Raw genomic sequence first — 17,989 nt, forward strand, 5'->3', positions numbered from 1 at the left:
TCTGCTTTTCATCTGCTTGATCATGCTCCAGGCGTTTTATGGGAGGGGATAAAAAGAAAGAAATAAAATATATTACAAAAAAAAAAAATCCAAAACCACATTAAACTATCAAATAGGTTGATCCAAATTGTCCAAATAATCTTCCAGTCCCAGCATGTTGTGTGTGGTTTTTTTAATAGAAATTAGGATCATATACTTGTAAATGACTTGTGGAGGAGATTGAGGCAGTCAGTGGAAATGGAGTTTCTCCAGGTGCTGATGGCTAATCGCTCTCTAATAGCTGTGGCCTTGCTGGGAGACCCACATTATTACCATGTAATCAGAATCCTGTTGCTCTGCTGTTATTGTCTGCCACTTGTGGAATTTTAAAAGCAATAACAATTTTTGCTTTTTAAATCATGGCATTATTAAAGTTATTTTCTTCCTCTTGCCATGAATATAGTCACTGCTGCTCATTTCCAAAGGGCTTAACCTTAGTAAAACATCACAGTCTGTGCAGAGAGGGGCTGGTTTGCTCCTGCTTGAGCTGAGCTGTTGTTCCTTCTTGTGTTCCTTGCTTTTAAATTGGAAGAGGGAGGAGGAAGGAGGAAAGTTTGAAAAAGAAGAGAATGACGAGATCTTAGCGCTTCAGAGGATCAGTGCTGTGGCAAGTCCTGATGGCAGCACTCCTCTGAGAGGGGACTGTGAGGGAGAGGCAGCCAGCATGGATATCCTGTGATCTGCTTAAAAAAATCACTGACATCTGGCTTGTGTCACCTTTGCCATGTGGAATCCTGGAGGCTCGGGATGGTTTGGGTTGGAAGGGATCTCAAAGCCCTGCCTGACATCCCATCTAACCCTCGTCCCTCTAATTCTTGTCGTGTTCCTCTCTGCCCATGCTGAAAGTCCCTCTCCCTTCTATTTTAATGCCCTTAAAGGACTGGGAGGTCACAAAGAGCCCCCCCAAAGCCTTCTCCAGGCCGAGAGCCTGGGTGTGTGCTTTGGACTGAGCACACTGTGCCAAAGGCAGCCATCAGCCACATCTTCCATGGGTTAGCTCCTTTAAAACTCACTTTCCATCATTTTCCGTGACCTTACCCCATCTGCGCCGTGCTCCCTTCGGAAGGCAATCCTGGCAAATGAGCAAGGATGTTTCCTGCACGATTTGGGAGTGACTCTGCTGCATTCCTGCCTGGCCAGGCTCAGCCTGAGCTCACTGCTCTGTGATTCAGTCCCTTCCCTGCCCAGGGGGGAGGGATTTGGGCGTTTGTGCTGCTGAAGCAGCAGCAGGTGGGAAATCCTCGCTCCGGGGAGGCTGAAGGGCAGCAGGGACTCAGAGGGACCTGCAGAGCTTTTTCACTTCACAGAGGGCTCCAGCCTGTTTTGATCTCTTCTTTTTCTGCACTCCAGTCACTGTTTGCACCCTTGTTTTTGCAGAAATCAGTCCTGATTGAGCATGGCATTCGCAGGCTGACGTTCCTTGTAGCACAAAAGGTATTTCCACGTCTCTCCTGATGCTCACACCTCCCTGGTTTCTAGCTCATTGTACCATTGGCATCTGACATGCTTTTCCCCCCAGATTAAATGCTGTATTTTACTGTATTTAGTTCTCTCCTCACTGTTTTTGTCCTCTAAAACTTGAGATGGTTTTCATGAATTCGCTTTAAGAGAATTAATTTACAATTGTAAGCAATCTTGACGCCTCTTGTATTCTTGAATTAATTGATTTTTGATTTTAATCCTAATTGCTAGCTGTCTTCTGCTTTTTTTTTTTTCTTCCTATGTGTGTATGTTTCGTTTGTAAGGACTTCAGGAAACAGGTCAACTATGAGGTGGATCAGAGATTCCATGTAAGTAAAAAGGGCCTGGAGCAGGGTGGCGTTCCTGCTGCGAGGCCAGGGGACACCCAGGGGGCTCTGGCCTTCTCATTTGGACCTCAGGCAGGCATTTGATGCCCACAGCCTGGCAAAGTGAAGTGTTCAAGTGTTTATTTGAAAATCTGGCTGCAAACCCAGGCTGTGCCCGTGGCATTGAGAGGGACCCTGGGGCTCTGAGTGTCCCTGGGTACCTGGCTGAGCTCAGGGAGCCACACTGACAGAGATTTCCTTGTGTTTCAGTGGTTCTTGTGTTCCCTTTCTGTTCTAAAGTGCAATTATCAGTGAAACCTTTGTATTTCCTCTGTAGTGTGGTGATTTCTTTTGGCTTCTTACTGATGTTAGAATAACTTCAGTCACTGGAGGGACTGGTTAAATTTTGCAGAGTGGTTTTGTGGTGTGGGACCTGTTTGATGCTCTTACTGCTGGGAATTGCTTCTTTCCCCAGGGCCTGGGCATCAGTGGGGTCTGGTTTAGGTGGCAGTGTAAGGCATAAACCAGATTTTTATCTCCTGGGTATCTACTTTTCAATTCTGGAAGTTGTCAGGAGCATTTGAAGTGCAAGGAATTCACCTTGTGCTCAACTCAGCTGGTCTGGGAAGGCTTAGGAAGGGAAAACTGGTTTACAAATCAGCAGAAATAGTGTTTGACCCTGGCACCACGTGGGAATTGTTGCTCACTGTACAGGTGCAGAGGTGTCAGTCAACAGCTTAGGAAACTGGATTTTGTGGAGAGTCTTTTGGGACATTTAGCAAGAAAATCTGGGCTTTAGGTGTGAAGAAGGAAGTTTTGGAGGACAGAATGGGTGTTGAAAGATGAGAGTTGCTGAGTAAGTGCTGTGGGACGTGCCAGAGGTCAGAAAGGAGGCACAGAACAGGAGGAACCATCCCCAAGCTGTGCCTGGACCCTCAGAGTGGGGTCACCTGGCTGCAGAGTTTGTGGAGCACTTGGGAGCTGCTCTGCCAGTGTTTGTCACTGTCTGCTGTCCCTGCCCCTTCATTACTGGACCAACTATTAACTTAGCCAGGCCTGGGCTCGGGTTTGTTTTTGTTTTAATTACAGTCTATATAATTAGTTCCCAGCATGTTGAGGTAATAGAGAGTTGCTCCAGCAAGCTTCCAATTTCCTCATCTCATTAGGTTTTTAACGTGATTATTAGTATAATAATCAACTCTGATGATTTCTGGTGCAGCTTCTCGCATTCTGCAGTTTGCAGGGTGTCTTGATTGGCTAATTTAGGCAAATTATTTTGATTGTCTTGATGATGGTTGGTTGATTAGAACACAGCAGGGGTATAATTCTTCTGCCTAGGAAATGGAGCACTCTTTTGGATTTTGGTACCAGGGCACTGAGGATTTTTGTGTGTGTGCACATCTAATTATGATATTTGCCCACCACACCAGTGAGGTGCCCTGGAAGCAATTCCATTAGTGGTGGGATGAGCCTGGAGATGCTGGGAGAAGCTGGCAGCCTGCAGAGGGGGACAGGTAGGAGGGACTGGGAGAAGTCAGGAAACATGGAAGAGGCTTTTTCTAGGATGAGGCACACAGACAGTTGATATATTGAGCGAGCCTGAAGTTTTAGGCAGCATTTCTTGTACCACCGCTTATTTTGGAAGGGTTTCCAGGCAAACACAAGTTGTTTTGCTCAACTGAGAGTCATCAGGTGAGGTTTGGGGGCTGTTTCACCTAGGAGGGAAGGAAGGTGACTGACTGGAATAGTCCTTTTAGCTTTAGAATCTGTGCTGGCTCGTGCAGTGTCACTGGTTGCCACGCTCCCTCCAGCTGGGCTTGTTTCATCTTTCACGGGTAATGGAATGTGAGCCAGAAATTCCGTGTCTCCAGGTCAGATTCCCTGGTTTTTTTTGCTTAGTGAGCCAGTTCTGGTCAGTTGTGTGTGTCCCCTCAGGTCACCTTCAGCACAGGCAGCAGAGTTCCCACGTGGTGCAAGCACTGCCCAAAGCCCTGCCCAGTAAAACCCCAGTTCCAGAGGAGGGGCTGCATCTGCCTGGGTGGAACTGGAGGGACAGGATGCTGTCCAGGCCTCCTCTCTTCATCTAAGATTTCTACCACATTTCAAAAAACTCTCAAGGTCCTGCCAGGGTTTTATCTGTGCAACAGAAAACCAGAGAAACTCAGTGGTAGATGGGGGATTTTTGTAATTTTTTTGCTGCTCCTTACACGAGAATAAAGTTATTTGATTGCAGCTCCCAGGTTTCCTTGGGAAGAGAGTATTTCTGGCAGTAATGGTATGGAGAGAGCTGTAGAATAACATCATTGTTCTGTGTATGTCTGCATCCATAACAGAGTGTTCATATCACTCCAGACATTTCCACTGGAATTTCAATCATAACAGATCTAGGAAAAGTTTCCCTCTACTGTCTGGACACTTCTGTGTTATCTGTTGTTGTCTGTTGACAATAATAATCAAAAGCCAATCAAGCAGCCTCTTTTGCATTAGTGAGGGCAGGTTTAAGCTGCCTCTGCTGCCTTGAGGGTGATTTGATTTTCCACCACCTTTGTGATGTTGGGAAAGTAGCTGGGAACAGCTTGTGTCACCTCCTGTGCTGTGGTGCTGCCCCAGGAGTGGCCTGAGAGCACCCTGGGGACATCAGTGCTTGCTCTGGGGGCACTAACACTGTTGTTTTCATTTTCAAACAGAGGGAATTCCCAAAGTTCTTCACCTTCCGTGCCCGGGATAAGGTGAGTTGGATGTTTTTAATACTTTTCTCCAAGTGTTGGCTTTATCCTTCCTTCATGCAGTGACTCACTACTCAGAATCAGGACAAAACCTTCTGGTTTCTGTGGAAAAGAGGGTTTTTTGAGGGGGGTGGGCTTGAGAACTTGCTGTCCTGCAATTTGTGTTATTCAGCAATTTCACAGCTCCCAGTTCTGCGTGAGACAGAAGAGTCTGGGTTGGATTTGTTTGAACTTTTAGAGCTTGAATTAAATATGAAATTTCATAAGGGGCGTGGTGGGGGTTCTTCCCTGAGTGTTTCACCTTTCCAATGCCCTCTTTCCCACCCTGTGCTGTGTCCCTGGCCCTGCAGTTTGAGGAGGACAGGATTTACAGGCACCTGGAGCCTGCCCTGGCCTTCCAGCTGGAGCTGAACCGCATGAGGAACTTTGACCTGACGGCCATCCCCTGTGCCAACCACAAGATGCACCTCTACCTGGGGGCTGCCAAGGTGGAGGTGGGCACAGAGGTCACAGACTACAGGTTCTTCGTCAGGGCCATCATAAGGCACTCGGACCTGGTGACCAAGGTGGGTTTGTCCCTGTGCAAGGCTCTGAGTAAAGCCAGGGTCACCCTAGGGAGCTGCAGGAGCCAGAAGTGGCCATTCCCTGTATGGAGGGCTGGGGGTGGTGCCCTCTCCTTGCTGGTGCTGCTCTCAGAACCAGCCCTTTGGAGTCCTGCTATTCCTGTGCTCCAGGGAGATTTTTCAGGGCCTAAGATGTGTGTCATAAATCCTTAGATTTTGAGGCAACAGTGGCTTGCCCTGTGTGGTTTCAGAATTACTGTGAGCTAAAGGAGGGCACAAGGCAGCCAGGGGTGGGACCCAGGCACTGGGAGCACTGGCTCTGTGCTGGGGATGGGTCTGCTCCAGGGCTGTACATGGGGTTTTTCCTCTCCATCACACCCTCCTGCAGTTCTCCAAACTGTGGAGAACTCCTCTCCATTTTCCCCTCCATCACACCCTCCTGCAGTTCTCCCAACCTTGCACTGTGGGGCAGTGATTTGTGAGTCAGAGCTCAGTGTTTTGTTGGTGCTTCTGGCAGGAAGCCTCCTTTGAGTACCTGCAGAACGAGGGTGAACGTTTGCTGCTGGAGGCCATGGATGAGCTGGAGGTGGCCTTCAACAACACCAACGTGCGCACGGACTGCAACCACATCTTCCTCAACTTCGTGCCCACCGTCATCATGGACCCCTCCAAGGTGGGAGCTCCTGCCCAGCTCGGGGCTGCTTGTCTTTCCAGGACTTCATTTCTCAGAAATAAAAGGTTTTCTGTTCATAGAGTCACAGGAGCATGGAGTGGTTTGGGGTGGAAGGGACCTTAAAGCTCATCCTGTTCCAACCCTGACACCTTCCTCTGTCCCGGGGTGCTCCAAGCCCCATCCAGCCTGGCCTTGGACACTTCCAGCCTTTGCCAGGTCCTCCCCACCCTCATAGTCAGGAATTCCTTCCCAATATCCCACCCAACCCTGCCCTCTGGCACTTTAAAACCGTTTTGCTGAGCAGCTCAGCTCCTCTGTGTAAACTGAGGGACAATTATTAGAAATATGTTTTGTGTTTGAAATGAAACCTATTTTTTCATTGTGTGTTTGAGGTAAACAGTTTTAATAAGGAAACAGATCTTCTGTTTGTTGCAAAAGTTGAGATTCCATCCAAATATAACATGAGATAAATTAGGAGCTTAAAAAGAATCAGTAAATTCACAAAAATGCCTCTCTGCCTCTCTTTTCAGTCTCTGGTACAAAACCACAGAGATGAATGTTATAAATAAATGAACGTTAAGCTTTGTAGATGCCCAAATGAAAGAGTTCAGGCATAAAGGATGTTTGTGGCTAGCAGAATCACCACAAAGCAAGTCCCAAGCCTGGGCTGAATTTAGCTGGAAATCAGCATTCAGTTCATGGGTACCCAAAGATGAGAGCTGACCTTTCCTGAGGAGAACAGCCGAAAGTTATAAAGATGAATTGGGTATCAAAATAACTCTCTCTTGCTTGCTGACTTTTAAATCATGATTAAAAATTGGTGGCTTAAATCCCTTTTGGATGAGCCTTTCCTGGTGCATCCAGAGCTGTTGGTTCCCAGGAAGTTCAGAAGAAGCTGGAATATTCATCCCTGGAAGCTGGGCTGCCCTCAGATACAAACCATGACTTTTGTTTGAGCTGCTGTGCAAAAGAGACTTTTTTTGGGAAAAATATTTAACCCAGCCTATAAATTGCCTTCTTTTAATATGTGCTTTGCCCACAGTGGTATTTTATAAAGTTTAATAGAAGAGCAGAAGGCCCAGCTCCAAGTGGTAATTGCTTTGTTGATTTAAAGCTCCGTGCAGGCAGTGAAATGTGATTATTGTGCATACAAGGGCTACAAAACTGCTTGCCAAGGATTTGGCTTCCCTGGATTCTGTAGTTCCCAGGTGTGAGTGGTGCCTGTGCAGGGGAGGCAGGGGTTCCCTGTGCTGGTTGGGGTTGATGATCACCAAGGTCTTTCCCAATTTAATGATTCTGTGGTTCCGTGTGCCATGAGGAAACAGGGATGTGGATCCAGCACTGTCCCACTACATCAGTCCCCAGGTGGAGTTCCTGCCTGCCTCAAGGCTTAGGATGAGGAGGGACAGGTCACCAAGGTCCTGTAACTGCACTGGGCACACTGTGCTGATGTGGAGCCATGGGATGGGAGGGATGCAGAGCAGTGATGGATCCAGGAAGAATCCCAGAATGGTTTGGGTTGGAGGGGATCTTAGGGCCCATCTCACTGCACCCCTGGCCCAGGCAGGGCCATCTGACAGAGCCTGGGTAACCTGGTGCCTGCTGAGGAAGCTTTTACCTCTGTGCAGATCGAGGAGTCGGTGCGCTCCATGGTGATGCGCTCCATGGTGGTGTGCTCCATGGTGATGCACTAGGGGAGCTGCCTCTGGAAGAATCCCAGAATGGTTTGGGTTGGAAGGGACCTTAGAGCCTTGGGTTGGAAGGGACCTTAGAGCCCCTGGCCCAGGCAGGGTCCCCTCCCAGCCCTGCTGAGGAAGGCTTTCCCCCTGTGCAGATCGAGGAGTCGGTGCGCTCCATGGTGATGCGCTACGGCAGCCGCCTGTGGAAGCTGCGGGTCCTGCAGGCCGAGCTGAAGATCAACATCCGCCTGACGCCCACGGGGAAGGCCATCCCCATCCGCCTCTTCCTCACCAACGAGTCGGGCTACTACCTGGACATCAGCCTCTACAAGGAGGTGACAGACTCCAGGACGGGCCAGGTACGTCCCTGGGGACGCAGGGCTGGCTGGGGAGGTCGGGAAGGGGACACGTTCCACCTGGTGGAGCTCCTCTGTGGGTTGTGGTGTTCCCAGGGAATCACAGAAGGGTGTGGGTTGGGAGGCACCCTGGAGCTCATCCCATTCCAGCCCCCTGCCCTGGGCATGGGTATTGGAGTCCTGGATGCTGGGAATTTTAAACTTTCTATGCTGAAGGGCACAAGAAAATGAAGGCAATGCAGCGATGGAGTGGCACATCCTCACACAGACACCTTCCACTAGACCAGGTTGCTTCAAGCCCCGTAATACATTTTAATTTAACACAAAGAGCTTAGCCAAAGGAAGGAGAATGTAAAGATAAACTTGCAGCAGCAGATGTGAAAATGTAAGCAATTAAATCAGTCAGGATTTCTGGTTGTTTTGTGCCCTCAGTCATTTGGGCAGCTGTTTTCCCAAACAATTTTCCTCAGAGTGCTCAAAAAAGTACTAGAAAAGGAATCACTGCTGATGCTCATCCTGTAGGTTGTAATAAAAAATATTATTAATTATACATTTTCCTGAGTAGATAGAAGAAAATCTTTGAATGTGTCCTTTAAATTCTAAAGATATAAGGGATGACCTGGGTAGGAAGATGTAAAATTATGGAAGGTGCTTTTATATCATTTTTCTGAAGCGCAATGGGCTCTTTTGGAATGGTTGTGGCTGTTGTGGTATTTCTGCTTTCCATGGTGTGGGAACAGTGTGGTTAACTGAAATACCTACATATGCTAAAATCCATGGAGCATGGGATGCATGGAAAATATTTAAATAGAGAAATGTTTACATCTCCCTCTGTAATCATCTCTCTGCCAGGCAGGAGAAGCAGCAGAATAAATCACTTGGGCACTGTGAATGCAGCACACAAAGTGCTGAGTCACCTTTCTCCCCCTTTTTCCTTTTAATTTTTCCAGCGAGCTGCTGGCCATGGAGTCCATCCAGCTCTGAGATCCCTGAGCAGATAGTGTCAGTGTGTTTTACCTCATTCCTGCCTTTGAGGGGAGATGAGGAAAGAAAAGAACATTTTAATAATCTCCAGCAGCTCAGCTTAACCCTTGAGTTGGGTCAGTCACTCGTGAAGGTCACAAGTGAACTCTGAACTGATGAGCTTTGTTATTTAAAGCTTGGGGAGTGGGCTCGTGTGGGTTTAGCAACTTTCCAGTATTAAATTTGATTTGTTTTCCAGAATATTAACCACATTTTAGTAAAAAAATATACTGGTATTTTTAGGGAGCTTCCCCCTCATGATGGAGGTTTATAGGATGAGTTCAGATCTGGGGAATTTTTCCTGTGTTTCCAGAGGGTTCTTTTAAACTTAGAGAAATCTTTCAAAAAAAATCAGATAGTACTGATGTGCTGGGTACTTTCATGACTTCTGAAGAATGGGAGGATGGCTTCATGGTGAGAGAATGACCCTGATCTCTTGTTTCTCAGTAGTGATAAGTGGTGGTGCTCAGCACAGACTTCTCCAGTTCCCTTCAGAGCTGCTGTGGAGCTTTCCAGAGATTTAAGGAGAATTTCCAAGTGCAGATCCTGGCAGATCCCAAGACAGGCTTTGTCACAAACACTCATTACCCTGAACAAATGCTTCTCCCATTAAAAAAGCTGCCTCCCAAATCAATGTTTGTGCAGCCTGAAGAGAGCATAAACTGCTGGTTTTATCTAAAAATAAAAATAGGCTTTACTGAATTTTGTGTAACTCTTCAATTAATTCCTCTTCAATTAGCTGAATTCTGTTAAACACATCCTGGTCATGTCCCTCCTGCCAGGTGTGTCCTTGTTAAGCAGCGTTTTGGGCCGTTTAAGGCATTTTTATCCCGTTTTTATCTCCTCCTGTATCTCCCTTGGAAAGCTTCCCTCCCAAGTCCTGCCTGCCCAGAATATATAGAGCCATGAAGCACGGCAGTTGATAATTCATGTTGCTACTCTGGGAAAATCTTTTAAACTTACAATATCAGAACTTCAAGCCCCATGACATATGCAAGTCTTGACCCGGCTGGCAGGCGCAGCCGCGGATCCCCATCCATAAATAACAGAGCTCTCCTGGCTGCTCCCAGCATCCATGGGCACAGACAGGGGCTCAGGGGAGCTGCTGGGGACTGGGAGCTCCTCTCAGGGCCCAGTTTGTGCTGGGGATGTGGCTCTGTGTGCTCTGGGCTCCTCGGGGAGTGGCAGTGAGTTCGGGATGGTGCGGGGACGGTGCTGAGGCGTCCCCAAAGGGCAGCAGGGTGTGATGGAGCCTGGCTGTGCCAGCAGGAGCAGCCTTGCACAGGGCAGGGACAGGCAGGCTGGAGCAGCCTGGGGGTTTTTGCTGAGGGCTGGATCAGCTCTGTGTACAGAACCCCTGGTTTGTCCTGCAGATCATGTTCCAGGCATATGGAGACAAGCAGGGACCACTCCATGGGATGCTGATCAACACTCCCTACGTGACCAAGGACCTGCTGCAGTCCAAGAGGTTCCAGGCACAAACTTTAGGGACATCCTATGTCTATGATATTCCTGAGATGTTCAGGCAGGTGAGTGTTCTTTGGGCTCTTCTTGTTGTTCCTTTCTTTGCCATCCTGGTTGTCAGGGGAGCCAGGGACCTGGAGTGGCTGCCAGTGATCCCCAGGGAATATCAGCTATGGGTTGGATCCACTTTGAGTGAAGTTAGGATAAACTGGAGTTCCATGAGTGAGTCAAACAGTGGAGAGTGAAACATAAACCATCTCCCCTCTCTTTGTTGCTGTTTGTTTTCCCACCTTGTCATCTGCCCTTCCTAGATGATGTTTCTGATTTGCTGGGTTCTATCCCCAACCACCTCATTCCCATTTCGCTTTGGGGGAAACTGTTTCCCAATTCAAATCCCAGAGCAGGTGCTATCCCTGGAGCACTGTCAGGAGGGATATTTCAGGGTGTCCTGAGCTGGGAATAGCCCCAAATTCTGCTGGGAATACCACACTGGAGTAGATTGAAATATAAATATTAACGTAGATATTTATATTATATTCAATATAATGTTATATTTACGATATATGCAATATAACGTAAATATAACTTGTGTTATATACGATATAACATAAATATTTATATTTAAAATTATATCTATATTATTTATATCTATATTATATTTATATTATGTAATATAACCATATTTATACTTTTATACTATTATATAACAATATTATTAATAATATAATATTATAATAAATATAATAATATATTAATAATAATATTGTTATATAATAATATAAAAATATATATAATTATAGTGTGTATATAACATTATATATAGTATATATACCATTATATTGTATATTATATTTATAATAATATTAATGTAAATATTACGTAGATTGAAATATAAATATTGAATATAGATATTTCTGGGTGTCATTGCTAACGAGGATTTCCCCTGTGCCCCCAGTCCCTGATCAAGCTGTGGAACTCCATGAACGAGCACGCCTTCCTGCCCCCAGCACCTCTGCCCTCTGACATCCTGACCTACACGGAGCTGGTGCTGGATGACCAGGGCCAGCTCGTGCACATGAACAGGCTGCCAGGAGGAAACGAGGCAAGTGCCCCTTCCCTCCCTGCTGCTGCTCCCTGCCTGCCCCACAGGACCTTGTGCTTTGGGCTGGGTTTGGCCATTGTAATGAGAATTTGCCAGCCGGGCACAGAGTCTGTCCGTTCAGCCTTTCACAGATGGAATCTCGCTCTTGAAAATGAGATTTTTGTTTCATTAAAAATTAATACCTTCCCTACAATGGGTATTTTAACTTCCCTAGTAAATGATGATTCCATTTCAAACCTGTGCCTATGCTGGGCTTCCTTCATAATTAGAAAATGCTCATTCAGCTGTTCCAGGTAACTGGGGTTTGTATTTGAGCAAAATGTGTTTTACAAGACTAAATAGAAATATTTTCATTTTCTGAGAAAAACCCAAACCACAGAAAAATCTGTTTTACGCTTCCATTTCCATCCTCCCTACACAGTTTGTATCAAGGTGTGTGGAACCTCCCTCTCTAGAGCAGGATTTACTCAAGAGTTACAACGAGCTGATGCTGGGGGTGGCAGAAGCGCTCCTGGAGCTCGAGCAGGAGGAGACTTTGGTTTTGCTAGGTGCAAGAAAATTGCAGCTTTGGAATGAGTGCAGAGTAAAGAGAACCACTAGAAGATGTGGTGGTTATTTTTGTGGGAATTAGTAAGGGAATTTTCCAAAGTAATTTAAATTTGAACAGTTCTAAGTGATGGTATCATTTTTTTTTCTTGGTGTTGTTGAACTGTATTTTCCTAAAATCGCAGCTTAAGGTTTGCAAAGGCTCTGTTAAACCCATCAGGGTATGGATGCAAGGAAACAGAGGTTTTCCTCACCATTTCCTGCGTGCACCTTGTCAGGGGGGAAGGTTTGGAATAGGATTTTTGCAAATTACCCCTGATGGTGTCTGTGGGGTCGCTGCGGCCTTGTCTTCTGCCGGACTTGAGGAGAAATGTTTGAACTGGTCTGATTAAAGCTGGAATGAGCCTTTCCCTGCGTTCCCAGGGCAGGCTGAGGCTGCTGGGGAGCCTTGTGCCATCATCTTTCTCTCCTTCCCTGCTCTCATTCAGCGTTGGAGTGGATGGTGGCTGGGGAAATAGCAAAGTCCCTCAGGGACGTCGCTCTGTTCTTGCTGAAATTACAAGCACAGAGCTGCCTGGGCATGAACATGTAGTGTTTACTCTGCCAGTATGAATACAAATAGTCTTATTATAAGAGATTCTGTACCCAAAGACCACCAAAAAAAAAAAAAAAAAAATTAGGAGATTTTTTTTAACCCTTGGTAGACTTGGTTGTGCTCGGTCTGTAAAGAAATCACATGGCTGTTGTGGTGTGTGGGGTGTTGGTATTTAAATTAATCTGATCCAATGTGATCTATCAAATGTCTTCTTGCCCAGAGGGGTTGTAGAGGTTGTGGGCTCCCCATCCCTGGCAGTGTCCCAGGCCAGGCTGGATGGGCTTGGAGCAGCCTGGGACAGTGGGAGGTGTCCCTGCCATGGCAGGGGGAACTGGACGGGCACTGAGGTCCCTCCAGCTCTGAGTCTGTGCCCCAGAGATCCAGAGCTGGTCCCAGTGAGCTGGCTGACAAGTGAAATAGGAACTTCTCAGGGAAACGTGAGGTTTTTATTATTATTATTTTTCTTTCTTGCCAGCAAAAGGTGCTGATTCTCTGAATTCAAACTCATTGGAGAGATTGCCCATTGTGTTTTCTAGTAAAGAGGAGATGTCTGCTGGGGATTGCTGTCTGTGGTAAAGCTTGCTGTTGTTGGGTGCATTCACGTTCCTGCTCTCCTTGTTTTGGATCAGGGGCTCAGAGCCATTCCCACGCCTCCAGTGGGAGCCTGGCACGGGGGGTCAGGGCTTGGCCTTCCTGACAGTTGCATTTCCTCCGTGTGAAAAGGGGTCAGGACACTCGTGCTGTTACAGCGTTCAGCTGAGCGGAGTGCCCTGAGTGTCTGAGCTGATGGAGGAATTGAGAAAGCAGCATAAAATCAGGAGATCTGTGGGCAGTGTGTTCAGCCAGAGCTGCAGCCCCTGCTCTGACAGGGGCAGGGCAGGAGCTCCAGCCTGGGGCTCTCCCTGTCCTCACAGAGCTGGCAAGCAGCATTTTGGGCAATAATCTCTCTGTGTTTTCAGGACAGGCTTGAGGTCTCAGGGCTTCTCCCAATCCCAGAGGTTTTTCTGGTAGCTCAGGACCACTCCCCTCGCCCACCACACCACTGCAGTAATTAGCTCTTAGCTTTGGTCTCAACAAAGAAGCCAAGGAATTAATGGACTGTGAAAATACAGGTTGCTCTTTATTCCTAGGCTGCTCTGGCTGCTCCAGAGCAGAGGGTCCCAGTCCTTGTCCTGCTGGCCCTGCCCTGCCCATCACTACAGGGCCTTTTCCATCCTCTGACCATCCAGAGGACACCTCTTTTTCCACTTTGTCACAGAATCCCAGACTGGTTTGGGTTGGAAGGACCTTAAACCTCATCCTGTTCCTCCCCTGGCGTGGGGCTGTGCTAAAAATGGGGAATTCTCTGAAAGGGCTGGGAATTGGTGAGCACAGAGCAGTTCAGGGGTGTCTCCACCACTGTGTAAATCACCGTGCTGGAGACAAGACCTGGAGCACAGTGACACCCCCTTCAAAGCCCAGGGCTTTGTTCCCCAGATTAGCATATTAGCACAAATCTCAGTGTGAAAAGGTAATTCCCTCAGCCCCTTGCAGAACTCAATATATTCCTTGTCAGTCCTGAGCCAGGCATTGGGATGCTTTTCTATAGCACTTTATGTATTTTGACTACAATTTCCCCTGATCCTCTGGCACCAGGAAAGCACCAGCTGCTGATAAGACCCAACTAATCTTCAAGGACAAGGAGAAAGTGATGTAAGGAGGGCCTGCAGCAACACCCCACATCCCCCTTCATCCCTCTGCCGGTGCCAATGGAAAATGTCATTTTCCCCACTGGCACTAGATGTCACAGTTTTTCCTCCTCAGCAGCACGAGGATCAGAAATAATCCACAATCACCGCTGCTGGCTGGAGCTTTGCCTGCTGCACCTTTCCTGGCTAGCTGGGAAGCTTTGGCCAGGGGAAATTCAGGATGGCAGAGGGCTCCTGGAATGCTGCTCTGGTGGCTTCCCGGATTGCCAGAGGCAGGAAGGTGTAGCTAATGCATTTTATACAAGCACAGCTTCATCGCTGAGCTGCATGTTCTGCTTTGTCACCCCCTGTTCCTGCATTTTATGGCAGGCACAGGGAATTAAAACAGCAGCCAGAGCTGCAGATTTCTTGGAGGGTTTTCAAATCCCCAAATCCAAGCCTTCCAGGAACAGGGATGGAAGAGATGGCACAGTTTTATTCTCTGTGCTCATATAGAAGTTTGAACAGGTGTATGTGGGTCACATGGATACAGGAATGGTCTTGCCCACAGGAAAGCCCCTGATGAAGGTTGTGTGTTGCTCTCTGTAATGCATCTTTACCCATCTGTAAGTTCAGGAGGAGTTTCTCCATGGAAAGGGTGGCCAGGCACTTGAAGGGTGGTTTGGAGTCCCCATCCCTGGAGGTGTCCAGGGAATGACTGGATGTGGCACTCTGGTCTGGGTGACAAGGTGGGGATGGGTCGCAGGTTGGAGTTGATGATCTTGGAGGTCTTTTTCAAACCTGGGTGGTTCTGGGATCCTGTGACACCTTTCCCTGAGCTCTTGGTGTTGTGCTGGAGCTGTTCCCTCCCGTTGCTCAGATCGTGCCAGCGTGCTTGGCTGGGCTGCCACCACCACGCTTGGATTGCTGAGGGACACCTTTTCCAGAGCCAAGAAGGAATCCTGGCTTTTGGCACTCCACCCTTGTCAAGGCACGGAGCTGGAATGCCTCTGGCAGACCATGTGCACTCTGCCCTTTTCCTGGGAGCTGCTTCATGCTCCAGATAAAAATGTAAAAGCTCTGCACAGTGTTAAGTGCAGAGAGTCACTCTTTTAGATCTGAAGTTCCAGGCACCAGATTCAAATGTTGAAATGCCAAAATTGCTGCATCTGCACCAAGTAAATACCCACATTCAGCTTTCCAAATTTGGGTGTGAATGGATCAAATGAAGCCTGGCCTTCAGTCCCCAGGCTCAGCACCATCTTGTAGTGAGGGAAGCAGAATAAACCAGCACTGATCTCTTCTCTCTGGTGCCCAGTGACAGGACCTGAGGGAACAGCTGGAGCTGTGCCAGGGGAAGGTTTAGGTTGGATATTGGGAAAATGTTCTTCCCTCAGAGGGTGGTGGAGCACTGAACAAGCTCCCCAGGGAGTGGTCAAGGCTTCCAGAGCTCCAGGAGTGTTTGGACAGCACTCTCAGGGATGCACAGGGTGGGATTGTCAGGGTGTCTGTGCAGAGCTGGGAGCTGGACTGGATGATCCCTTCCAGCTCAGCATATTCCGTGATTCTGTTGGCTGTGCTTCTCCAGGAATTACAGAACCTGCCAGAAAGAGGCTGAGAAGCTCCCTGTCCCCAGCTGCCAGTGGCTCCCTGTGCTCGGAGCCTGCCGTGCTTCCCGGAGGGAGCCTGGGATCGGCTCCTTCCCCGTTCCCCTCGGAGCTGCTGTCAACAGCTCTGCCTGCCACCGGCAGTCAATTTGGAACTGCATCAGTGTGTGTATTACTGTTCCCATCGATAGTGCAATTAATGTTGAAGTCAATTTTGGTGTTAATTTTAGGCCATGATTAGTGTTGACACTGGGTGTCAAACGAGCGGCGTTTACGAGCGCCGGGGAAGCGCCGTTCGTTAGCGCGCCCGTTTTACTGGCTCTTAATGCTTCCATTAAGGCCAGGATGGAGTGGGAGAAGGTGTGTGTAAAATTATACATCTGAAACTTGGGTGTCATCTCCATGTGTCTGCGGGGCTGGGGCCGTTCAGGGAGCAAATGACAGCTGAGCACTGAATCCTAATCACAGTTTGGAGCATCAGAAATAATGATCACTTCTGATCGGGGCTTGTGAATAATTCATCCCCTTTGATTTTCACGTGCTGCCCACTGATACTTTTCAAACCAAATGTGTTCCTACAGGAGAATAATGGTCCCACTTCTTATGGAAATACCAGGGCACAAATCATTTTGCCAACATAAAAACAGTTAAATAAGACGGTTCCTGCTTTTATTTTTCCTCCGCCTCTTCTTCACTCCTGGGTGTGCTGGGAATGGAGCCGTGGCAGGAGCAGCACTTCCAAACTGTGCTGCCTCTTCAAAAGAGCCTGTTCCAAAGCCAGGGCTGCTCACCATCACCTACCATTGCCTGCCAGTGCTCTTAGGTGATTAGCTCAGCCTGGCTAATTAACCTGGGAACTCTCCAGTTTTTGGAGTGCTGCCGTTAACTTAAAAATCTCGTTATTCCTTTTTTTTTTTCTGGAATAGAAAGCCATTCTCCACTGCCCATAAATCTCAACTGAATCTAGCAAATTTGTAGCAAAAAAAATTCCTTAGTTGTGCAGATCCCCGTGGCTTTTATTACTGGATAAATGGCACAAAACATGTGATGAATTGGGGAGGCAAAAGACACCCAAGTTAATAGTGGTGCACTTTGAATTTTTTTTTCCTAAACTGTATAGGGTTGCTCCATATTTGTCCACTGTAAACTGTTTTCAGGAGTTTGTGCCCTGGCCAGGTTGTTTCTGTTCTGCTGGTGAGCACTGGCAAAAGGGACTTTACTGGTGTAGGGGACCCACGACCTTGGGTTAGGAAACTGTTTCAACACCTCTGTTACAATCTGAATTTTCTAAATAAGAAATGCCTTAAATTGGCCTGTTTCCTGTGCTGTCAAAAATCCTCAAGCTGCTGAAAGTGAGGAAAATCTCTTACATCCTGGTGGGTGGGATGGAGTGTGGGACCAGCCCTGGGGACTCTGGTCCATCACTGGTCCCTCAGCCCTGACTGGTGAGGTCAGTGTGGCTGTAAGGAAACAACTGTCAGGGATTTTTGCTCCCTTCTTTGAAGCTGCTGCAGCATCTCTCTGTTCCAAACCCTGCAGTTGGATGCTGAGGTGGAACTGTAGGTCTGCAAATATTCAGAGGCAAAAAGATTATTCTGTTCTGACTTGTCAGAGTAGGAGTGGAGGAATCCAAGGAGAAGGTGAACTGAAACACTCTGTTAACTTGCAATCTCAGCTCTTGGAAGGGGAAGTGCAAGGAAGGATCTGCCAGTAGCTGGCTGTAATATTTTTGGATTGCTGCCTGCTTTACTTCCAATGACCCTTTGATTAATTCCTCTGCCTCTTTATTTTTTTTAATGAGCCTATTATGGCATATCTTATTGCAGATGCTGATTGGATCTGGGCTGTGTATTGTGCCATTTGGATGTGGATTAAATGGCACAGATCTATCTGCTGCCTCTCCCCCTCCCGCTTTAGTTCATCATGCTCAGAATTCCGAGGCTCCACAATGAGAGCCTCAGCCCTGCTGATTGCAGAGGATGTGCAATCGGCTTGAGGAATGTGTACTCAGGGCTTATGATCCTTGGGCAAGCGGGGACTGGGTGATGCATGTGGCTTTCAAGGGACGCTGCTGCTCCCATCTGTTAATGGAACTTGGAGCCCCGAGCGCTGCCTGAGGGATGGGGCAGGCAGGGGAGGGAGGGATGGGGCAGGCAGGGCAG

General features: G+C 47.8%; 1 protein-coding gene across 3 annotated transcripts in view; it reads left to right on the forward strand.

Moving 5' to 3' along the window:
- The window catches only part of ACACA (acetyl-CoA carboxylase alpha), a 106,296-nt gene that overhangs the window by 51,956 nt on the left and 36,351 nt on the right, over window positions 1–17,989 (forward strand). For all 3 annotated transcript variants that reach the window (XM_071448018.1, XM_071448016.1, XM_071448017.1), the window contains 8 exons: window positions 1,417–1,473; window positions 1,785–1,829; window positions 4,514–4,555; window positions 4,903–5,118; window positions 5,633–5,788; window positions 7,623–7,826; window positions 10,220–10,375; window positions 11,266–11,412. In XM_071448018.1, the coding sequence (XP_071304119.1) occupies window positions 1,417–1,473; window positions 1,785–1,829; window positions 4,514–4,555; window positions 4,903–5,118; window positions 5,633–5,788; window positions 7,623–7,826; window positions 10,220–10,375; window positions 11,266–11,412 (1,023 nt within the window). The remainder of the gene's footprint in view (window positions 1–1,416; window positions 1,474–1,784; window positions 1,830–4,513; window positions 4,556–4,902; window positions 5,119–5,632; window positions 5,789–7,622; window positions 7,827–10,219; window positions 10,376–11,265; window positions 11,413–17,989) is intronic.

The sequence above is a fragment of the Agelaius tricolor genome, unplaced genomic scaffold (assembly GCF_023055355.1).
Source record: "Agelaius tricolor isolate 1412-34295 unplaced genomic scaffold, bAgeTri1.0.p SCAF_25, whole genome shotgun sequence".
Classification (NCBI taxonomy): Eukaryota; Metazoa; Chordata; class Aves; order Passeriformes; family Icteridae; genus Agelaius; species Agelaius tricolor.